This window comes from Acomys minous (genome assembly GCF_964271855.1).
Source record: "Acomys minous genome assembly, chromosome: 4".
Classification (NCBI taxonomy): domain Eukaryota; kingdom Metazoa; phylum Chordata; class Mammalia; order Rodentia; family Muridae; genus Acomys; species Acomys minous.
Window position 1 is genome coordinate 81,595,229 of NC_140486.1, and position 25,153 is coordinate 81,620,381.

At 42.7% G+C, this 25,153-nt stretch overlaps 1 protein-coding gene across 4 annotated transcripts in view; it reads right to left on the reverse strand.

Annotated features, from left to right (window-relative positions):
* Positions 1-25,153, reverse strand: part of HECW2 (HECT, C2 and WW domain containing E3 ubiquitin protein ligase 2) — a 348,102-nt gene that overhangs the window by 63,820 nt on the left and 259,129 nt on the right. For all 4 annotated transcript variants that reach the window (XM_084779445.1, XM_084779446.1, XM_084779447.1 and 1 more), the window contains 3 exons: positions 15,544-15,678; positions 12,140-12,242; positions 9,688-9,784 (listed from right to left, as the gene is read on the reverse strand). In XM_084779445.1, the coding sequence (XP_084635571.1) occupies positions 9,688-9,784; positions 12,140-12,242; positions 15,544-15,678 (335 nt within the window). The remainder of the gene's footprint in view (positions 1-9,687; positions 9,785-12,139; positions 12,243-15,543; positions 15,679-25,153) is intronic.

A 25,153-nucleotide genomic window follows, 5' to 3' on the forward strand; every position in this document is an offset into this window, starting at 1 on the left:
TTATAATTTGGGATGCTCTATAAATAAATTGGCAGACAAAAACAATGAGTCAGTAAATACAAATACATTTTCTGTTGCGGAGGGGAGAAGATGACTGTGATGGTGCCAAGGATGATGATGTCACAGACCATTAGAGGCCGAAGCACAAAGGAAACAAAAGACAAGTGTCTGAGCCAGGTAGTGATATTACACACCTTTAATCCCAGAACTGGGAGGCACAGGCAGACGGATCGCTGTGGGTTCAAGACCAGCCGGGTCTACAAAGTGAGTCCAGGACAGGCAAGGCTACACAGAGAAACCCTGTCTTGAAAAATCAATGTGCCCTCCCAAAAAAGACAAGTTTCTCTTTATAGTGATAAGTCTCAACATTGACAATTTGACTTCTGAAAAAAAAAAAACTTAGATAAAGTATTAGTTCTATTGCCTCTCATAATTTTGGTGAAAATCTATATGTTTTAGTTTACCATGTGATAATTCTCTACCCATGACATTATATTGGAAGCAGGGAGATGGGCTAGGAGCTAGCCCCAACCTCTAGACGTATCACCCCGGTATTGCAGTGCCTCCAGAAATAGCACACTTCGGGGGACTTACAATAAAAAAATAATTTACATGATACTAACTTTTTTTAGTTTTAACTTAATTTAGACATCTCTTGGTTTATGGTTCATAAAACTATAGTCATAGGAAATTAATATACATTTTATGTTTACACATACTCAAATTTCTTGAGAATAAAGTTATCTAAAGTTAACATGATTGACCTGCAATCTTTCTTTTCCTTTTGGAAATGAGATTTGACTCATTTCCATAAAGCTGCTTAGTATTTGGAGCTGATATAGTTTGAGACATGTTACTAACACATTTGACTGTAAGATATTCATTCAAATTTATTCTGTTAATGTATAGAGGTGAAGCGAGCCTGCGTCATTAAGACATGCCGTTCAATCTTAGTGGCTTATATTGAAGATTGTAAATTCTTTTTGAGATATGAGTTTCTTGAGAATAAGAGTCCCTCCTCCTTTATGGCTCTGCCCACAGGGTGTTTTGTGCACAGGAGAGTTCAGTAAAGTACAAATCAGGCACACAATCAGCCAGTGCTAGGACGACAGACTCCGAACAACCCACACTCCATGGTGGCAATAAACAGTGTTGCTCTCATTTTCCACTGTGCCAGAAAACAAAAAGAACCAGAGAGCTGACTTTACATTAGTGTCTAAACTGGAATCCACTAGGGCCCTGAAGAGGTAGGTACGGAAGAGATGAAAGCAACATGCTAAGCTGCATGCATGGAAGAGGTGCCAGAGAGTGCTGCCTCTCACACTCGGGCTTGGCTTGCCAGCACTTCTTCCCAAGTGCGTCCATTTGCCCCCAGAGTGACTCTCTCACAGGAAAGAGGTCATTGGAGGGCAATAAGCGATGTCGTAAGACTCAAATTCCCACAGAGAACATTCTCACCGAAACCAGTCTTGATGCTGAAGGGCACATGTTGAGGAAGCGGCCGAGCTGCTTGCAGTGCAGACTCTGCACACTTGGGTTCCTGAGCGGGCACTCACTAACAGCTGCAAGTACATGGGCTTTCAAAACTGCCTGGGGTGGTTCTAGAGAAACACCTGGACTTCCCTAATGGCACAGAGCCAAGAAAGAAAAATTAGCGATTGGCATTGATGCTTATCACACTTACAGGACAGCCTGCCTTGACAGATGGCCCAGGGCAGGAAGGCCCATTGTATTCCTACTTGCCGTGCTATAGGTAAGTTAGAAATTTAGTCCATGTGGCCTAAAATTCTTTTTTTTAAAAAAAGATTTATTTATTTATTTTATGAGTATGAGTACTCTGTCTTCATGCACACCAGAAGAGGGATTTAGATTCCACTATAGATGGCTGAGAGCCACCATGTGGTTACTGGGAATTGAACTCAGGACCTGTGGAAGAGCAACCAGTGCTCTTAACCTCTGAGCCATCTCTCCAGCCCTCTAAAATTCTTTTTTGTTTTGTTTTGTTTTGTTTCTGAGGCAGGGCTTCTCTGTGTAGCCTTGGCTGTCCTGGACTCACTTTGTAGACCAGGCTGGCCTTGAACTCACGAAGATCCACCTGCCTTTGCATCCTGAAGGCTGGGATTACAGGCGTGCACCACCATGCCTAGCTTCAGCTGAAACTTCTTATGTGATTCTTACAGCTACCCAGAAATGACACGAATTTATCACATGTTGAGGACAGCATGTAGATGAGTGGGTCTCAGCTCCCTTGGGGTTGCATGTCAGATAACCTGTATATCAGCTATTTATGTCACAACTAATGATGTCAACAAAATTACAATTATGAACTGGAGAAGAAATGATCTTTTTTGTTGTTGTTTTTTTGTTTTTCAAGACAGGGTTTCTCTGTGTAGCCATGGCTGTCCTGGACTCTCTTTGTAGACCAGGCTGGCCTCGAACTCATAGAGATCTGCCTGCCTCTGCCTCCCAGAATGCTGGGATTAAAGGCTTGTGCCACTGTGCCTGGCTGCGTTGAAATAATCTTACGGTCAGGGGTCATCAAAACATGAGGAACTGTATTAAAGGGTCTGAGCATTCAAAAGGTTGGGAACCACTGATAGAGATGGCTATAAATTATCTCCAGGCTAAGGAATAACACCTGCTTAACTCTGTTTTTTCATTTTTAAGCATATACAGCATACAAACACTTAGCCTGGAGCTTGGCACACTGTAGGCCCTCAGTGGATTTTAAGCCAGCAAGCCTGCTATTAGAAGGGCCACAGAGCTGTTTATGCTTTCTCCTCAGAAGATCCTCCTGGAGATGGAGTCAAGTTAGGTTTCTTGCAATCTGCTCCTTTTCTGGGCTGCTGTTGGTAATCCATTCACTCTGTTCCTTCATTCCATGGTTTCTAAACCTCAGGGGTCTCTATGAGGAAAAGTAGCTTAGACATTGACCTCTCAAAAAACCGGAATGATGCTATGGGTATCAAACTGAGAGTTCATAGGAAGAGTGTACCATTGCTCACAGTTCAGTGGTGATGGGAACCAGGCATCCAATAAAAACACAACTCTATACAGTAGTGTCCCTTTCTCTATGAACCCTTCCTCCCTCCCTCCTTCCTTCTTTCTGATGTTAGGGTCAATATTACAATGCTTATGTCTTTTAAAAAACATTTATTTTAAATTATGTTTATGTGTATGTGAGTGCCAGTGGCCATGGAGGCCAGGGCATTGGCATCCCTGAAGTTACAGATAGTTACAGATAGTTAAGAGTTACCAAATGCGGGTGCTGGCAACCAAATTCGAGGCCTCTATTCTATTTTGCGATTGTTGCATTCTTGCTGAGCCAAATCTATAAAAGAACATTTTTATCACAAGTATCCATTTTGTATATACAGAGTTCTGTTCTAAGGGTACTATCAGACGGCCACTGGGCTCTTGGATAAATGAGTTTAAATGTGTAGTTATCATACATCTTTCCTAAGGCATTTGGCAGCTTGAACTCTAAGCCTACCATTCTAAACCAGAATGTATAGAATTTTACAGTTCCTATGAATTATAATACTTCCTTATGCATTTGATAACAAGTATTTTAGTTGAAAATACAGTCACAAATTGAAACTATAACTCCATGTACTTTGGTTTTAAAATAAGCATACACTAAAATGCAAAAATGCGACATGTCAAAAGCCTACTCTACACACGCATTCAAATAAAGACACAGATAACAAATATTTCATGAAACTTTAGCCCTCAGAAGTTTCTTCTGGATTTTGCTCAGCCCTCTTTCTCTCTAAGGCTGATCTCACTGCGTATGTAGAGAAGACTTTGAAGGTTGACTTGTTGAACGTCGCATCAGCCAGCCCTCCCACACGAAGTCAATCGTGACCTAGAGAGGCTCTATTTGACGTTCAGTTACATGCACAGAATGACGTGGTTCCATGCATATGTATAATCAGTGTCAAAGTGAGTGGCTCCGAGAATCTGGAGCGGCTCAAGGATAAAGTATCTGAAACAAAGTCCTTGTGATGTCATCACAATGTAAGGGGCAGACACAACATATTAACTTCATTTTATTGTGTGTTTGCTCAACTGACACACTACCAAGTGCTTCACAGTCCTTGCTCCACTTAATTGTAAAAAAAGATACGGAAAGGTATAAATGCATATCCCCATTTTTAGAGGAATAACTTGAAAGGCTCTTTAATTCTAAGTCACCTTGAGTATACTGTAGAGTCAGAGTTCTGTCTGACTACAAAAATAATTTTTTAGAGATTTATTTGTGTATATGTGCACTCTATCTGCATGTATGCCTGTGTGACAAAAGAGAACATTGGACAGAGAAGGCACCAGATCCCATGATAGACGGTTGTGAGCCACCATGTGGGTGCTGAGAATTGAACTCATGACCCCAGGATGAACAGCCAGTGCCTTTAACCACTGAGCCATCTCTCAGGCCCCCAAATACCTAGCTACTTCCCAAAAGCTACAACTTCTGATCTCTTAGTGAGATCAGACTCTTCTACCAAAAGTTCCCAATGACCATATAGTTGGCTATAAAATGTCTATATAAGGTACCTTAAAAACTTCAATACTTATCCCCCTATAAACGGTCCACAGGAAAATTACAGTCCCAGTCTAGATTTTCTGTTATTTAAATTGAGTAAAGCAGCAGAGCTCAGAACACTGTTAGGTTGGTCCTGGGAGCTAAGTGAGCAGCAAACAAAGCAGAGGAGACTGAGAGACAGAGCAAGGCAGGCCCTGACAGGACTGTGCATCAGGACCAGCAGGTGTCAATTCAAGCTGCTTAGACCAAACAGCACAGATGACAGCCAAGGTTAATACCTCCAGCTCAACTTTAATGTGGAAAAACTCATTTGCAATCAAGTTGGATGAGAAGTGGGCTAGGAATTACGAGCACTATGGTTTGTCTTACTTTAGCTCATTTTTGGAAACTTTGACTTAAGTTCTATATTTTTCTGTAATTTCAAGGCATTTGTAACTTAAACTTTTAATCGGAGCAAAATTAAATGACAGAAACACTGCAAGGCTCTCCACAAAGGATGACAGAAAGGGACAGATAAGGACCACACTTGTGTTTGCATCCTGGGTAGTGAACCCAGGCACACGCCTCTTTGCTTCTGGTGGCTCAGAATTTCTGTAAAAAGCCTACGAAGAGCAGCCAGCCTGGTACCCATTATCAGTGCCACCAGGGAGACCAGGGATGGTGGGGAACAGACTTCCTGGCTGGGCCTAATAACTACCAAAGAGGGAGATTCTCAACTGTTACCTCAGGCTGATGGTCCTTGTGCATACTAGAATAGGGAACAAATGCCAGAACTAAAAATAGTATGGAATTTTATAGGTGTTATGTTCACTCATAAAGTATTTTTAAAAGATGATTTAGATGAAGATATTTGCATTTTGATACTATATAAGAATTTTTCATTCTAGCTCTTATCACCACATATACTAGATGTCCTGGTACAACTATTATTTTCCGATGAAAAGGAGTAGTGCAACTTAATAATCTGATAGCCGCACTGCCCCTTGGGCAGAAGTGGCAGCACATAGGAATGTTCATTTCTAAAAAAGTATATTATTTTTTAATTATGTGTATGTACACGGAGGTTGGTATATGCATGTGTGAGCTCAGTTTGCCATGGAATCAGAGGAGGGCATCAGATGCCCTGGAGCTGGAGTTACCGGTACCTGTAAGCCACTCAGCTTGGGTCCTCTGGAAGAGCAATATACGTTCTGCATTGCTGTACATACATCTTTCCTTCTGGACATATAACCCGAGGAGTAAACACCTTCCAGGACTAAGGATTTGGAAGGACAGCCTGGCACCACTCTAGCCTTATCATTAGAGAGAACCAGGATGTCAGAACAACAGTTGGAAGCACAAGCCATTTTGTGCATGGATAACCACACGCAGGTTTTCTACATGAAAAGAGAAAAGTGGCTGAAGCCATAGTCAGCTGTGCTCTGACTCTGGAGGACTCACAAGCAACACAGGAGAGGTGCAAAGCAAAGAGATCCCTATTCAGTCTCTCAGTGGCATCCCTTACTCAAGGTACTAGGGGCAGCTACTTCCTCCACACGGCTGTGCCGCCAATGAGGAAGAAGGCACGGGGCGTGGCGATCTGTGTTGGCAATCCCTGGCCACAGCAATGGCGTTCCAAGGCACCTGTGATGCTCAGATGACCCACTGGCTCCAGTCCATGTGTCTTTAAGGCCCACAAGGCAAAATCTTTACTTTCAAGATGGTGCTACTGGGCTGGGCTGTGACTTCCAGGAGGAGACGTTTTGCAGTAGGGTCATCAGGATTGTGCTCCCAATGGGGGAACAAGAGGTCCTGGGTTCTAACTCTTGCTTCCTAGGCCTAAGGTGGGCACTTAGCTTCCTGTTACTCCCTTCTGGCAGCCCCTGCCACCCAGTCAGAGGGCCAAAGACATGAGGTCCACCAGATCAGGGACCAGAAACACTAAAACTAAAATAAACTTTTTTTTTCTTATAAGTTAATTATCTCCGGTGCTTTGTTATAATGACAACAACTTGCTAAGGCAATCTATTATCAAAAATATCAATGAAATATGAGATTAAAAACTCCAGTTTAGAGTCTACCGCTACGTTTGTGGGAATGTTCCTTACATGGCAGTTTTAACTGTCTGAAACAGAATGTTCTCTCAGATAGAGAAACTTCTCCTTTCTGTTGTTATGATGAGCAAGTGAAAGCACAGAGTGACACACACTGTATAAGGAAAGAACGTTATCTCATCTATTTGAGTTCCTGCTCCATTTAAATCACCCTGCCTGCTGATGTTTCTCATGGTCATAACTTGTACAGAGACTTAACACGTGAACAGATGAAAATATATCTCTAAGCCAGTGAAGTAGTTTCTCCATAATTATTACCATGTGAGATCTATGCAGGAAAACTATGCTTAACTGGGAACCCTGAAGGCCACTGGGGAAAAAAAGAAAAAGAAAAAATAAACCTTCCACTTTCTTAGGAGTCTAAAAGGCAGAAAGAAAACAAAAAAGCTGGAGGCTGTCAACTGGAGCCTCACACTGTCCGTCTATAATAGGTTTGTTAAAGTTCTTCTAGGTCATCAAAGACTTGTGGTAAGTCAGATGGCCTGTTCAGGTAGATTAAATCATGCAGCCTCCCCCATGGCAGAGATGTCAAGATATGCTAATTACCTTCAATAATAACCTAGAGTGCACGGGAAAGCACAAAACTTGTTAAGGATTCACTTTCTTAGTCTGTTCTGTGGGAATGAGATGCATTCAGAAGATTCCCCATTCACTCTCGTTCCCTCCCTCCCTCCCTCCCTTCCTCCCTCCCTCCTTCCTTCCCCCCCCTCCTTCTCTCTCTCTCTCTCTCTCTCCTTCTCTCTCTCTCTCTCTCTCTCTCTCTCTCTCTCTCTCTCTCTCTCTCGTGTGTGTGTGTGTGTGTGTGTGTGTGTGTGTGTCTGTGTGTGTCTGTGTGTCTGTGTGTGTGCCTGGAGAAAGTAAAAATTGGGAAAAACTAGAGTTCTTTAGCTCATGATTAACAAGAGGAGTTTGGTTTGCCCTGAGGTCCAGAGTCTCTGCGATTCTTAGTTAGAAGGTTAAACTCACTTCTGCAATTGTATTCCTCTCTAGGGGACTGAGGGCTGCTGTGGGGATGCCCTAAGCCAGAAAATATTCAAAAATGCATTCTTGCATAATTTGTATGATATTTTGGTGATCAAGAACAGCACGCTTGGGCTGGAGAGAGAGAGATGGCTCAGAGGTTAAGTGCACTGGCTGCTCTTCCAAAGGTCCTGAGTTCAATTCCCAGCAACCACATGGTGGCTCACAACCATCTATAATGTGGTCTGATGCCCTCTTCTGGTGTGCGGGTGTAAGTGTAGTTAGAATACTGTATACATTAAAAAAAAAAAAAAAAAAAAGAACAGCATGCTTATGTGAAGAAAGCACTGAAACTCCATGGTGGAGTTAGCTTTGTGAAGCCATGATTCTGAAACAGGCATTGTTTACATGCCATATTTAATTTTTTGCTGAGTTTATATGCTTCAGAAACAAAGCGTATGAGGGTAAGGGCACATAATAAGATTGGTGTGTTATTCACTACATGGAGGGTGTTTTTAGATATTTGAGCTGCAAGGAACAGACCTCAAGGGGCAGGTGAGACGGATGTGATCCCCAGTGGACAGCATCTGAGATTCTAATTGAAAAAAATAAAAACTTGAAAAATCAAGTTAGAGCAAGAAAGTCACAGTCAAGAGTACAAAGGCCAATTTCATACATCACACGATTAGTCATCAAATTAGTGTCTGGCCAGGTTACCACCCCGGCTGTGCTGCAGAATTACTTGGAAAGAATCAAAGAAAACTATGCTTGGGCAGAACCCGTGCTTCTTGATCAGAGTTTCTGGAAAGCGTGTGGGAAGGAAGTTCGGAGTAGGACTTCAAAGAAGGGAGGGGTGTTAGCATGTAAGCAGCTTCGCATAAAAAACAATCCAACGTCCTCATTTGTTTTTTAATGGTAGGAAAAGGGAGGAATGTTAGCATGTAAACAGCTTCATAAGTGTGAAGGCTACCTAGCAACCTATGATGTCATCACTAGGTGTGCCCTTCCTCTCTCATTCTCTTGTACTCCTGCTCTCTCTTGCTGTCTCTGTCTCTGTCTCTCTCTCTCTGGGGCGCCCCTCCCCCTTTCCCCCTCTCCCACGCTTCTATAATAAACTTCTCCATATCATATCTGCTGACTGGCATCTTATTTTCCAAATTTACACAAGAGGAGAGACAGACAGACAGACACAGTGTGTGTGTGTGTGTGTGTGTGTGTGTGTGTGTGTGTGTGTGTGTGTGAGTGTGTGTGTGTGTTGGGGGATGAGCCTGGCATTTTGTATAATAAAAAGTTGCTACGTTGTTTGGGTGAAAATGAGGTTGGCAAAGTAAGTGGCTCAGTCTTTGGGAAGCACTGCTACCCACTCACATGGCATCATTGGCAAATGCATCTCTACCATTAAAGGTAATGTGTAATCAAGTGAGCACCAGGCCGTATAAGATTTCCCCCTTTCTGGCACCAGTGATACACAGTGCACTGAGACACGGAACACCATCCAGTATCATGAAACCAAGACCCACTGTGGAGTTGAAAGGCATCAAAGAATAAGAACTTTAAAAGGAAGGCTGTTCTTGACAAACTGAGGAGGAGGAGGAAGAGGAGGAGGAGGAGGAGGATCCTTTTAGGAAGGAACAGGGAAGCTGGAATCAAGACACTGAAGGGAGACTCACGGAGGACAGTCAGATTCTCCATTCACACTCTGTGTTTTCATTAAGGAAGAAGGAAAGGCCAAGTCTAGGACCTTATAAACCTCAATTCAGTGAGAGACTACTCTTTGCTGATTCAAGTTGCACTTAAAATATCAGTGCCATTGTTTGCAAGCTGTGGTGTATTCTTGGCTGTGCCCATTTGTTTCCTTTTAATACTTCTTCCATAAGGTGGATTTGAGGCTATTTACTCAACCTCACTCCACTCTTGTACTTAGTGGAGAAACCTGGGACTAAAAGGAGCTAGCGTTGATGGCAGAACCTCTCCAGAGATAATCCTCGTCATAAGCCAAGCGCACCCTTCCCTCATGGCGGATGGCGTCACCAAAGCTTAGCGCTTGGTACTAATGCCTCTGGATGCAAATCCTTACATTCTGGTTACCTGAGCGAGTGATTTCTGGTAAGATCAGGTTGGCGCTCTTGCAGAATTTCAAGAATGTTGGGTTGACGTAAAAACGCAACAATTTTGTCATTGTAGGCTGGAAAAAAAAACAATAATTATTTTTTTTAAAAAAATCTACTACTACTTCTATGCTGATCTAAATTCAGACGCTAAGAAGTATACTTTCTGGCTAATATTAATTTCATTTGAGTCCTCAATGTGGAGCTGTTCTGCGCCTGTGGCCACAGATGCTTACATTCCAATTCTGTCTAAGCTGTTCTACGATTCGCGGGGTTACACCTGACCCACGTCACTTGCTGTTCTTTTCCAATTCATCTGACAAACCATATTTACTTTCAAGTGACAATGTTAGTTCGCCAACAGAATTCTGGATATTCATAATTTTAAATTTGCCAAAATCAACCTCAAAGCGAGGTGTGATGCAATCCCATGATCCCAGCACAGGGAGACTAAAACAGGAACACTCAGTTTGGGGGCCAACCTGGGCTTTATTGTTAAGACACTGCCTCAAAAACCAAACCAAACCAGATCAAACCCACCACCAAAATACCAACAGCAGACAACCTCACAGAAACAACAACTGCAAGAAGTGGCAAGCAATCTTCTGGCTGAATATTAGCTAGCCGGAGAGGTAGATAGAACCAGAGACACCCCCCTTCCACCGTCCCCCCACATCAAACAATAGTCACCAGTAACAGTGACAGCTACAGCCACAGTGCTAATGACAAACCACTCTCTAACTCTATGTGGAAATAAATGTCACATGCAAACAGCGCCGTACCAAACCTACTGTGTGAACAACTGCAACACAAATCATCAACTATTGGTAAAACATGCTATTTTTAAGCAATCTGCAACCTGCTTACTATGGCTATAGGAATGTCAAAATTGTTCATTAAAAGGTATTAGGGTACCAATGTTACCTCTCTGTCACAAAAATGAATCTGTGTGCATTAAGATTAATCTGCCTAGTTATATTACTAATAATCAGAAATAGGTAATAAATATAATTCAGAGAACCAAGGTTACAATGTCTGAATTCACAAACACAGGAGAGCCTAGTAATTCTATTGCTGCATCTGAAACTTCATGCTGTCTATGCATACATATTTTAGTTAAATGTTTTAAAGGCTTTTTTTGTTTTGTTTTGTTTTGTTTTGAGACAGGGTTTCCCTATACAGCCTTAGTTATCATAGGCTTTGTAGACCAGGCTGGCCTTGAACTCACAATGAACTGCCTGCCTCTGCCTCTGCCTCTGCCTCTGCCTCTGAGTGCTGGGATTACAGGAATGAGCCACCACACCAGGCTATTTTAAAGGTTTTTAAGTGCTAGCTGTTAAAATGGAATTCTAATGTCAAGTCTAAGGATCCCAAATGAACATTTCATCATAGGTAAACTGAAGACACTTTTGTAATGGAACTGTTTTTATATTTCATCCAAAGTCAGAGATGAGATAGTTCTTAAGCAGTAATTTTATAGCTCTTGAAAATTATGGCCATAGTATTTATTAACACATTACATATTAATAACGACATTATCATGCAGACAGACATCAACCCTAGATTTCTTATCTGGTGGTTGTGTAACGTCTCTAGGTCATGGGTATTACAGTGTATTATATGACAAAGGGTTTTTGTTGTTTGTTTCTAGGGTAGATTGTAAACGCACCCCCCCCCCACCACCACCACAAATTAAGTGGTCAAGTTTCACACATTTGGGGAAATCACAGTGCTGGCTTATCTGGAGAAGATGGGGGTGCCAGGCTCTGGGAAAACCATCTGCCAGGTAAGCATCTTTGTTTTCAAATTAGCATTTTAAAGCAAAGCAAAGAGAACCTACTGTGGTTAAGATGGGGGAAGGGGTCTACCCATCCCCCATTAGTCTGGTCTGCCCACCTTAGGGGCTCCAGGTTTGAGAGCATGAACAGACTTCAGCTTCATCACTTCAACACCGGTTCAGAGTGGTTTTCACACCTGGAAGCTCACATCTATTTATTTCAGCGTTCTATCTGGAGACTTCGTTGCCTTCTATTTGTTATAAAATCCCTTAAGAATGTGGTAGCTTTGCTTGACCAGTCAATGACGCTACCCTGGATTCACAAGCCACTTAAATTCTATCTCAGGATGCAATGTATCCTAATTATATGTTTGTTCAGATGCTTAATTTACAATGATTGCATATTATCTCATTTGTTCCTTACGTTCAACAACCCAGTACTCGCTAAGTAGGGCTACAGGGTTTGATAAGGGAGGCAGCAGCTCTCTGAGATGCAAGGGACTAGGATTCTGTTACCAGTTTCCTTAGGATAGTGCAGCGGTTTTATGATGCAGGGCAAACAGCGGACGGCTGGCAGGAGGCACATGTCTGCAGAGCGTACATTCTATACAATGACATGATAACACAGAAGGAGATTTGCGAGGTGCTGACATACCCACTGGAACCATGTCCTGGTACTGTGGTCTACTGACTGTATTGAACGTGCTGGACGGCCTGGGGAGAACCGGTGGTCCCGCGTGCCGAGAGTCTTCTCCTACCTACGAATGCAAGCAACAGTTACGTCTGCACGAAGAGCTGGAGGACTTTGCCTTGGCGACTCAAACCGAGTTGCTCCAAACACTTATCACGGCAAATAACCAATGCATCAGAACAGGTGCCGGCTATGAGGCTGACACTAGGTCCTCGATAGGTCTGTTCTTATGGCTTAGTGCTGGTGAGGGTGTTGAGACGGCCCCTGCCCTTGGGAGATGCTGGGTCAGTGAGTAGGTAGGGCTCAGTAGTTCAATCTGCTTGTAATTATCAAGGCCGCAGAATCAAACCCAGCCTGCCACAATGCAGCCAAGGGAAAGAGCTGGGTGACACAGCGTGTATTGGGTGCTGCCAGGATCTGTCTTTTCTTATGTAGCCAGGCACGTGAAGGGATTCCCTGCCTCAGCAGAGGAGGAGCAGAGCTGCTGTAATCTTCCTGTGGTGCTGAGCGTTAGGACATTATCTCCTCAGAGGCAGTTTTACCTGCCCATTAGAGAACCTGGTGTAACAGCCCTTTCTGGTTTGAGCCTCCCACACCAGACAGCTAACAGCAACAGGTGTGCAAGATCTAAAAAAAAAAAAAAAAAGGTTGCCCTAGCCTGAATTATTTATTATACCTATTATCGATTTAGAAACCCCTACAAACAGATAACCAAACCGCTCATTTATGCTCTTACCAGGGAACTCCCACATCCCTTTAGCTTCTGTTCTAGAATTTTCTCTCATATTCCAGGTGTTCTTTAAGACAAGTATTGTGGCCGCGAGAAGTAAGAGGACAGGAGGTAAGACTGGATTTATGAAGCAGGACTTTTCAAATGGAGCCTCTATCTCAGACACACACACACACACACACACACACCCCGCCCCAGTGAAATCTCCATAGCTAGGCTATTAGAAACAGCATTTCTGCCCTCGCCACCTTGCTTATCCTTGGGGAATGCTCTCACTCATTCTTCAAAGTACAGCCCCCTCCTCCACAAAACATTCCCTTCCCTTCAAGCGGAAGTTAAATCCAGTCCTCTCCTTTGAGCTCCCAATGGTGCTTGGTGTCTATTTCAGAACCACTTGTTCCTAATAAGTTTCATTATTATTTGTTTCCTATGCCCCAATAAAGCTGGAAACAATAAAAAAAAAAAAAAAAGAAAGTCTGCATTATTATCTAAAAGAGTTCTTAAAATATAGCTTTCTTTCTCAGCTACTAAAAGGTTTTTTTTTCTTTTTTAAAATGTTATTTATTATTATTATTGTGGGCGGTGTTCAATGGGCGCCACAGTGTGCATGTAGGTCAGAGGGCAAGCCTGTGGAGTTAGTTCTCTCATTCCCATCCTCTTAGGCGTTCCAGGGATCAAAGTCGGGTCATCAACAGGTGCAGCTAGAGTTTTACACCCCCTTTCCCCGCCCCGGCATCCTCATGGGCCCTTTAAAACCCTATCAAGGATTTTTTTACTCTTATTTTTATTCATTTAAAATATAGTTTTCAATTTGCTCTCCATATTAGGAACACGGGGAATAAGTGCTAATTATTTCTATTCTTTACGCTCTCGACCACAACGTTTCTGGACCACAGTAGGGGTTTGTTTCCACAGCAGAGATACCACCATGTCTAGCAATTGCAAACGTTTCGAGTGATGCTCGGATGGTAATGCCATGTGGCAACATTTCCTAGAACAGCCAGAGGTCTCCTCAAAGACCTCACTTCTTAAAAACCACACCACAAGACAGTGGTCAGTTTCTCCAAGAAATATAGGCAATGCTTCAGGCTGTGCACACTCCCAAGTTTTGCATCACAAACTGTATTTATGAGAGAGGTTGGACGACACTGTGCATAATTGGTTACTCTCTGTTTCACTGTTCAGCTCCCGTCAATAGGAAGAGAGATTTTCATTAAGCTGCTAATGCACTCCTCTGGGGCCCTCATCCATGACTGGCTACCCCAAACCACAAATGTAGTTGAAAATTCTGAGGCGAAGGTACTGAAAGAAAGTGAATGTATACTTTGCAACCTAGTGTACGTTTTCCCAGAAACACTGTCCTGACTAGACAGAACAGCCAAGATCAGCTTGTGAAGTCACCATAAAGTAAATAAGTAAAGTCCACTGTCCTCGTGATGAAGGCAGGCAGGGTCCTAGCGGCGCTATACGTCCACACCAGGTCCAAGGGTGAGAGTTCAGTTGTATTTGCTAAGATGGATGATGTTAGTGTTCTGCACTTCACCAGTAATGGCTTACAGGACAGTGAGATAAAGATTTATTGGCTACCCATAAAACAAATATTTCCGTGCATACCTCACCCTGCATTAGACTTATATATCATTTTTATATGAGCTTCTTGTGTATATTCTTCTATAAACTGCGGGCACATGATGCACTAAAACAGTTTAAAAAGCACAAGGGGAATTCTGATGAATTGAATCCAGTTATTTATCGCACTCATAATTTTTTTTCTTGTTAAGAAAGCCTTCAAAATACTTGACTTACAATATAATATTGGAAATATGATATGCATTTAGAAACGGCAAGCAGGAAAAGAATCTTAATTCCATTTGTCTAAGGGAATTCTTAGAAGCCACAGTAGGCACATGAAGCATAAACTTACATTAAGGAAAAGAAAATTCAACCACAAACAGCCCTTTTATGTATTTAAGTTGTCCAAAGAAAAATGAAACAAGAAGGGACTGTGTGTGTTTTGGGCTAGGGTACTGGAGAGCCCTCCTGTGGTTAGCATGGCCCACTGCACACTGGCAAAGCGAGTGTAGCCTGTCCTGTCATTCTTCATTCAGACCACTTTCTCTGGGCGATCAGCACAGATACCGGTTCTGTCAAATGCAGTCTATTTTTAGACAATACCAGTGAGAATTCCACAAGCCTATAGACCCACCCTAGGATGGATAGTTTTATGGCCTCCAGAAAACCTCCTGTAAGAGCTTTTTCCTTGCAGTTAACAAAATTTTAACCCACTAAAAATTCATTTTTTTTCTTATGAGACTGTCCTTGGGTGTGCAAAGGGATTGCTATCTTCCGTGAGAATCTTGTACATTATCAATTCCCTCTTACTTAAATATGAAACTTTATCCTTCAACCTCCCATTATATACCCCAACTATTTAAATTTATAATTTAGCCTAGAGGTGTTTTCAGGGAGACCTTGGCAACATTCCAAAACTTTTTAAGCCTCTAAATGATACAGTTAAACTAAGCCAAAATAGGCAAAAGGAACAAACAAACAACAAAGCAGCGACACAATTTCACAAGGCACCACATCCCAGCAGTCACTGTTAGCCAACTGGTCGTCCCTAAAGGCCACCACTCACCTCTCCGGCACTGTGGCTGCGCTGCCTCGTCAGGTGTTGTCGGTGAACCAGCGCGCTCGTGGGTCTACTGCTCTGAAGTGGGAGCCGAGGATCAATGAAAGTGGTGGTTCGGGAGTTGTGGTCGACAAAAAATGCCTAGAACACAACCCACGGGCATCAGAGGAGCACAGTCAATGCACATTGCACACGTTGCCCCAGCAGACCTAGAGCGCTGCGAAATCAGGAAATTACCCACTTTTGAGTCACAATCTCAGTTTCATTTTCTCATAATTTCTAGTCCTTGGAAGACTTTCCTGATATCCATCAAGAAAAGGCGGCACAGAGAAGGTACACTTAGCCCGACTCCAGAAGGAAGGACACAGGGAGGGACAGTTAGACTTGGCTTTAGAATATATTCCAAGAGACAGTCATCAAAGAAGTGATCCTAGAAGGAGGCCAGAGGATGGAGGTTTGTGCCTGGGTGTGGGGTAGCACATGCCCACAATCCAGGCTTTCTGACTGTGGGAACAAAAGCATCCTACAGCGAGGCTGCCCTGGGATGTGCAGGGAGGTACTGCTTCAAAACAAAACAGCGGTCATAACAACGCACAAAGGGGCACTGGGACTCCCTTAACTGGTGCTCCCCCTTCATCCCATCGATGGCTTCCTTCTTTTCTAATGCCTCAGCTCCTAGACTCCTCCCACCTTCCCAGTGTCCTGGCCTCTCTTTGTCCACTCCTAGCCTGGGCACCACTCCACTGTGTCAGGGCCTCGTTTTAACGTAAGTCCTGGTGGCTTCTCAGTTGTTCGTAGCTCTGAACACCTTTATTCCTCGAACCCTTTAGAAGGCTGTTTCTTCTCAGCGCTTTGATGACATCACGAAGTTTCTAATGGCTAGCCACTGTTTCTACGTCATCCCAAAATGTTGGGATGTAAAAGCATCACAAAACAAAGCAGAGAAAGTTCCAGTCACTTCTCACACTAAGAGTAGGTCTTCCCCAACCTAAGAGATGATGCAGTCTTGTTTCCAAAGCTGTGGAAAGTATGTGAGTGACAGACAGACCTTCTTAGCCTTGTGCTAATAGGCTCTGGCCTCAAATTTCATGCAGCTTTCACTTTATTTAGGTTTCTAATATACCTGTTCATCATTCCTGATCTTATTCAAAATGTCATGAAATAGCAATTATTTTTACAAATAAGCATGTTTAACTCCTGCCTTTATAAAGCAGATATTATCAACAAGTCTTTTTCTTTTTATAAATTAACACCAAGAGGATTTTAGCACTAATATAAGGGAAATATTATTGTATTATACATAACATAAATATTATGACATAGTGCTTAAGGAAAAATACAAAAATAGTAAAATGGCATTGCCTAATTATGTAGTACCTCAGGAATGCTTTCAAGAGATGGGTGGCAGCTACAGGCCCCATGATGCACTCGTAATTGCAAACACAAATAGGTGTCTGCATGTAGGTCAATGGTGATTTGCATACAGTGTCAAAACCTAATTTGATGTTAACACGCTTGTTTAAAACCCATTCTCTGAAGAATTCTGTAAACGCCTTGAGGGAAGGGACTCTCTCGCACTCACTCTGTCATCCTTAATAGCTTTTAGGGCTGACCTGGGAAAAGGAAGGCACCAAGAGAGAGAACAAAGTGTTCCAGACAGATTCCCAACCAACTCCGTCCATGACAGCTCATACTTAACTAACCAGGAAGTATAATCTATGAATAACATAAAACAGTTAAAGATGTAAAGAAAGAAAGAAAGAAACAAACAAACAAACAAAGATAGAAACCAAGAAGTGAAAGGGGTATATGAAGGATAAAGTATGAGAAACTAAAGAAGGTAAAAACATAAATAGGAGGGGAAGTTTTGAAACTCAAATTATAAATATGAATAAACTCCCAGACTAAAACATTCAAAGTAATCACTGAATGCTTGGGACTCAGAGAAGGATACTCTGCCACTCACTGCTAATGTAATTTTGGGTAAACTGGCTCTAATTTTTAAGGCTCCATTTCTTCTTTTTTTTTCCCTGTTAAATTATGATCTTATATCTATATTAAATACAAGCTAATGAGGAGATTCATATACATTTTAAAACACAATTTGTAGGAAATTTCAAATAAGGGTTACTGATATTATCATGAATCATAGTTTTCAATTCTAAGCCTTTTTCTAAACAAAAAAATGGAAAAGCAGACCAGAAAGACACCTAGAAAATCAGCAAAAGCAATTTGCCCAGTCTCCTTGCAACTGAGGGACTGAGACCAAGAGGAATGTGCCAGTTGTAGGAAGCCTCCGCATCCTCTCTCCTGTTCCCTAAAGTAAACTGTAACAGCCACACTCTAAATCCATGGAAACTCATAAGTAAAACAACCAGGGGGCTCTTGCAACCTAGGGGAACCTCCTAATAAACCCAGCTTGCCCACCCGAACTTCCTCCTATGAAGGAAGACACCCTCCCAGATAAACTCTGAGTAGGTTTTTCTATCGCAGTACAGACAAGCCAGTCCTAGCTGGTCACTTTGAAAGCTCCATTGCAAGGCAAGCACAGCCTCTCTAAACTTGCAAGATGGAGCCACCATTTCAGCAAGGGATTATTTATCATGATTTGATAAATAATAACATCTGGCTATTGGTCGCTAATAATACAGTTGTGTCACAGTTGTAGATTTCAGTGATACGGTTGGGAACTTAGCTGGGACTTGACCCCACCCTTCATCTGTCTCCATAACCCAACGAGCAACTCCTCACTCTCCTGCCTTTCCATCTCTCTTCTCCTTCTATGCTGCTCTCTGCCGGCCACGTCCTCCTACCTACTGTGTTCTTCCTGCTTCTCTCACACCTCACACCAAACTTGGTTTCGGAGAAGCCCGTAAGTATGCGCTGAATTGGGCTGAGACTGCTCTTGGCTTCCCTCCCACTGCAAGCTGAAAAGATGGCTACTGATGCAGCAGCAGCATCCACACGCCCTGCCCAGTTCTCGCTGCTAACGTGTTGGAGGCATGGCCACGGGCAGAAAGTGGGTGCTGTGTGGACATCACACAGGGTTCTGTTTCAGAGCCAGGTGGAATGTGTGCACTGTTTACAGACGTATTTTCCAGTCTCCATTACTTGAGAGGAGAGGTCTTGAAAAATCTCTATCAATACCACAGATGCAAGGTGCTAACGGGGAACAGCACCCAGGAGCAACTCCTCTGTGTGTGTTTTGGCTCTACTCGGGGTCTTCTGTGTGACCTTGGATGGCTTTCCTTTGCATTTTGCTTTATGTTTGCAAAAGGGGTGAATCGGGTCACTGCCAAGTTGTGAAAAATGTAGGTTCCTTTAAAGTGAATCGGCCTGATTTCCATCCCCAGGCCCATCGTGAGTAAGCCAATACAGGTGAGGCATGAAAAATCACCGAGCGGCTTGCAGGCTGGCTGGCTCCATCAGTGACACACAGCAATTATATCAGAGAACTAGATCACTTTCCGCAGGGAACGCTGCTAACTAGTTCAAATGAGCAATGAAGTTGACCTGGTCCTTTTTAAAAAAAAAAAAAATGTGGGTCACTTTCATGTCACAACTTCTGAATGGCCTGCAATCACTTATGAGTACCTAACATGTAATTGTCCGAAATTCATTTAAAAAGCCAATCATCTGCAGAAACGAGTCCTTTTCAAATTAGCTGCTTACGGTGCACATTTTTGACAACAACCGTTCCCTACTTTTAAGTCTCATTAGGGAAATTCACTCCAGCTTCACAGTGCTGGGCCAACTGAGACGAACAACACAAAAACTGGAAGGAACGCAAACACACAAACCCAAACCTCCGTTTCAAAACCATCTACCCTTTCACAGCTGCAGGGCACAGTCAGAGTCAAGAAATACGTGGCACTTGGAGCCAAGTGGTATTTCAGCAAGGCCAAACAAAATACATTTCTTTCTTTACACAATTCACTTTTTCTTTTCTGCTTTAAAAAAAAAACCTTCTATTATTTTAAGCAAATAAAAAGCCATCAGTATTTATGAAGAAATACCAACCTCAGGCTCAACAGATCTCAGCTAAAGAAGTTTGAAACTGTTTCCAGTTAATAGTTGCCAAACCGAGAATACATATGAAAGGACCATGTAAACAAGACAAAAGCCCAGAGCTGTCTCCCCAACATCCCACCCTCAACTATGCAGGCAGGTGCAGCTCCCATTGTTTGCCTTCTCTCTTTTACTAGCACATCATTGTTGGAGACTAAAATTGGGGTTCTCCAGATCAACACATTTACCATGGAAAAGAAAGACATTGCTGTAGAATCGGAATATTATTTAAAAATTCCAATGCAAGTCAAGAAGACAACTTACCAAGAGGAAAAGAGACAGTTCACTCCTCCTAACTTGGACAGTGCCTTCCAGATCCTAAGAACATAATACCCACAAAGCCCAAGCCTCACTCAAGATGACACACAGCCCCAGGAAGACACTCTTATTTGCCACGTGCATTCTGCATTTATTTATTTGTGTTTTTCAAACAAGGGAACTTTATATTTGCTTATATTAATAATACAAAATGATGGGTGTCACTGTGATCTTTTCATAACTGTGTCTAGTATACGTTGATCATATTTATTTCCTTGTGGGTCTTTTTTTTTTGACTTGGCATCTCTTCCCACTTAAAAAGTAGGCAGAGGTCCTTAGAAGCAGTGAGCCATCTACACTTCCAGAACTCCCGCCTACCTCCTGCAGGACTGCTGCCTAGCTTGAGCTGATTATGACACGGCGTTCCACAAAGTTACTTGTGGAAAAACAACGAAAGAGATAAGCCAGCAAAGCAATAAGTTCAGTCAGATGAACAACACAAAATAAAGAAAAATAAAACACAACAACCACCCTGTGTTTTGCATAATGGAGCTTATAATCCAAAAGGGTTATTTTGTATCCATGTGGGAGTTCCACATATCAAGTGTTGTCTCTTACTCACTGAGGTGAACAGAATGTGACCCAGGAAAAAAATGACCATCGCTTTGATGTAGGCTGGAGACCTACAAGGTCAGTCCTGGGATGGCTGACACAACTCTGCAGTTCGGCTGCCTCTGGTCAAACAAGAATCTCCTTAGCTTTTAGGAACTTCCACCAGGCAAATGTTTATTTTATTCTCCAATTTGTCCTCAAAGCCACAAGTGCAACACAGGTGGTCACTGAAGTTGGGTGTTTAGAGCATTCTAATATGAAAACTCCCATGTCATTCTCAAAGTCACAGCACCCACGGTCAAAACGCTTGGGTATAGAACAGATCACCTGAGGGATAGCACAGCACATGATTTTTTGGAGGGGAAAAGACAAAAAAACTATGAAAAAGATTTTTTTGCAAAAATTATTATTACTCCTTTATGTTTTTATTGAAAAAAACCACAAAGTTTATGACACATCACTTTTAAAGTTTAGAGTTTCTTAGTATTTCAATTTAGGCTCAAGTGAAATCATTTGGGGGAATTATCTTGTGTGGCTTAATTCTGATTGAAACTACAAAGGAAAAGAAATGAAGAAAAAAGCCATTTTATATTCAGCATGTGAAAAGGAAGCAGAGAAATAATTTTGTCTAAGGACTAAGCCCATTATGTAAAGGAGAAATAAGAAACTCTGCGAGCCTTCCTCACTTGCCTGTTATTTTGCAGTACCCTATGTTAGCCTTGGCCTTGTGTAGCAGCTCCACACACTTCATGGCACAGACGCGAGTCAGTTAAAACCCGCCCGTTATCTCTGCATGGGAACCAGACATATCTACTTGGGGCTTTCCTGTCTTATTTCTTCCCTCTCGGATTTTTCTTCCCCTCTCGTAATTTCCTCCTTTATAACTTCTTTTAATCTACCTTTACTATTAAAATCTTCCACGTATCTCATGCCAGAAGCAGCCTACCCTAGTTATGGCCTCTTGCAGGACCTCTACCAGGGCTGTGACATAAAACTTTTAAAACATTTTTATTACATTTTATTACATTTTATTGAGGTGTGAGGTGTGTGTGCGTGTGCATGTGCATGCATGTGTGTTTGTGAAGGCACATATGTAAAGGTCACAGGATAACTTACAGGAATTGAATATTTTATTCAATCATGTGGATCCCAGGGATTGAACTCAGGTCATCAGGCTTGGCACCAGACACCTCACTTCTGAGCCCCGCCACATGCCTACCACATATTCATAGTCACCTGAAGTAGGAGAGCCAGGGTTAGTGCCTCAGAGGAAGCGTGTTTGGCTCCCTTCCTCAGAAGCCCACCACCCTTCTGGACCATGGTATACATCTGACCTAAAAGTCCCAGTTCAAAGCTACTTGCATTTCAAGAATATCTTTAAAACCCTGCTTTAAGGAGCAAGGTTGATGGGGAATACACAGCCAACCAGAGTAAGAAGCCATGATTCTCAAGAGGACAAGAGACACCAGAAGGGCAGCAGCCCTGACAGAGTAGAAAGGAATACCCTGGGCTGTTCTGCAGGTTTGAGGCAGAAACAAACATTCCTGGCCAGACTGTCCTGCAATGGCCAATAATAGCACACAACCCAAAACAAGACAATGAGAGCAGATCCTACTGTGAAAGGCCATCCCAAGGGCCACTGTGGTAAAAGGCAAAGGTAGGGTCTCAAGAAGAAAAGATCTAGGTAGCAATGTTAAGCCCACTGTGCCCTTTGGATGTCACTGAGCACTTGCTGTGCAGGTAAGGACTCACTCATGAGTAAACCATCATCGTTTTTTTTAAGATCCCAAATGTATTGACCTGTTTATTGAGATCCCTGCTCTGTCCAGGTCTACACTTAGTTCGTGGGGGAACAGGAACTGGGTGGCAGCATGCATCTTGCTCCGGGGTCAGTGTACGGCAGCCATGAGTTCATTTTGCAGATGTTTGTATTTCCTACTACAGTCCCCCAACTGAAATAACTTCTAAAGGCTTATGAATATACCAACATGATTTTATCTTCTGAAACTTAACTAGTACATCTGATGCTGAGTGAGTGTGAGCCTTATCATCAAACCATTAGTAGGACTTGGTGCTGGGCACAGCTCACAGAGCTGGGCAGCATGAGTATAAACCATCGCACTAAAGAAAACCAAGACTCACAGAGGTCATACCAAGAAGCTACAGATGCAAGAATCCTCCGAATTCAACATCATCTTCTCAAACCCATCAAATTAACCACTGCAAACCCAAAACAAAGCAAAACACAGAGGGAAAAAAATATCTAAGATATTTAAAATTAGTTGTTTTCCCTATGAAGACACGTTTCTGTTTTCTAGATATGTTATTGCCTCTCACTAATGTCTAAACTTAACCAAGAACCGGAGACATTTTAAAGAAGTCATATTTTAATACTATCTGCTGCACATTTCTTGCATAAATAATAAAACTCTTATCAGCACTGCTACTCAGATCTCAAAATGCCCTTGGTTTTCATATTCCCGAGGCGTGCCAAAGTTTAAAAACTATTATTATGAAAAGCTGGAAAAATAAGTAAAAGAAACAAGACATAAATAAAAGAAACCCGATGAGAGGATCTTCTGCTCGGGAAGCTGAGACGCATTGATAACTGTACCCTCCCCGGGCAAGTCCTTGCTATTGGCAAGACAATTCGAGAAGATAGTTACACCCCTGCTCACAGTGATTGGGGGGAAGAGAACACTGAACACCCAAGGCTGTTGCTCGTTAAATGTGGTGTGTGTGCGCACGCGCGTGCATGCGTGTGTGTGTGTGTGTGTGTGTGTGTGTGTGTGTGTGTGTGTATGTGTGTGTGTGTGTGTATGTGTGTGTGTGTGTGTGTGTATGTGTGTGTGTGTGTGTGTGTGTGTGTGTGTGTGTTTTGTACAGGGTCTTGCTATGTATGCTAGGCTTGTCTTTATTTGTTTTTTCATTCATTCATTTATTGAGACAGGGTTTCTGTGTGCAGCTCTGGCTGTCCTAGAGCTCACTCTGTAGCACAAGCTTCAAACTGACAGAGAGCCACCCGCCCTGCCTCCCAGGTGCTGGGATTCAAGGCGTGCATCAACCCCACCTGGCCCTAGGCTTGTCTTGAGCTCACCACGTTACCCTCTGACTCACGTCAATCCTGCTCACCCTGTCAAGCAGGGAGACTACAGGTGTGAGCCATTACACTTGGCCTGAGTTACGGAGTCTTGGTCAGTCTGAGTGGTTGCTGAGCATCTTGTCAGTCTTCTGATACAGATGCAACTGCGGCACTGCCTCACCCTCCCTGGTACCCTGCTTCTGCCTTCATGGTCTCCTGGCATGTCTCACTGTCATGCCTTTGACTCACTGCCACTTAACCTGTTGCCCAGGGACAGCATCGTGAAGCCGTTCTCTCTCTATCTCTTCTAAATTCGTGCTTGCCACTGATAAACTCTTGTTTCGGAATGAGACTTGTTTAACAGCCCTGCAGAGATATCACGTCAGTAGTTTAATGAGTCTGTGAGCTCTTCCGAGCATTGAAACAAATGCCTTGATAGCAACTTTTTTGAGAGGCTGTCTGGTAGGACTGCTGGGAGCTGAGCTCGAGGAAAAGGTTCCTATAGTAGCAAGGGCACGCTGTGGAAAGCAGCATGTACGCACACGTCACATGTTCCGCTTGCCTTGGATGCTCTTCCCTTGTACAGTTCATACCCCACGTCTTTCAGGCATCTCCATTTGTCATGAAAACTCCCCCAACCACCTCTGTAAAACGCCACCCATTCCTACCTTTCCATAGACTCTGTCCTCTGCTTCAATTGACAGGAAGGTACTAATTGCCTCTTGGTACACAGTGTATTTATTTGCTCCTTGTCTGTCTCTTTTCTCTGAATGGCATACATAAGAAGTGAATAGCTTATCTGCTTTCTATAGGTGCTGAGTAAAGACTGGCTTTGCAAAAGTAGCTCAGATTGTTACATAATTTATATATTGTGCCATTTTAATCCCTTTAAGTCAGTCCCCTTTGGGGTCATTCAGTTTTTCACATAGATTGCCTAAGACCACTGGAAAACACAGATATTTTACATTACGATTCATAACAGTAGCACAATTACAGTTACAATGTAGCAACAAAAATGCTTTTATGGTTGTGGCCACCACAACATGAGGAACTGTATTAAAGAGTTGCAGCATCAGGAAGGTTGAGAACCACTGTTGTAAGTGTTATACACCAATAATTCATATAGACAGGGAACTGAAATTGGTTATATGAAATTTAGAAACTATAATGTCACAGTCAAGAACAGGGCTCCTGGATCAGATGGTCCGGGGCACGGCACAGCTCAGCCATAGCTAGTCTGGGCAATGTTAGGGGAGGGGTGCTGCTAAGCCATTATGGCTCCGGGATTTCTCATCTTTAAAGTGTGGTACCAACAACGCCATTTCATCGTGATGTGAGAAGCCTCTGTTTATCTATTAAGACCTATTTCTCTATCAAGTCCATAGCTCATGGTAAGTGTCAAGCAAATATCAAGTAAAAATGAAATGGTCAGTAGGGCTACCTTCTAACAGAACTGACTTCTTATCACGTACAACTTCTGGATGATACTCGGTCTTTCTGGTTCACCTGTCTACATAGGAAGTGCAGATGTCATTACTCTGGTATTTATGTGCTTATCACTATGAATTATGGAGTTGTTCAAGGGACAAACAGGGC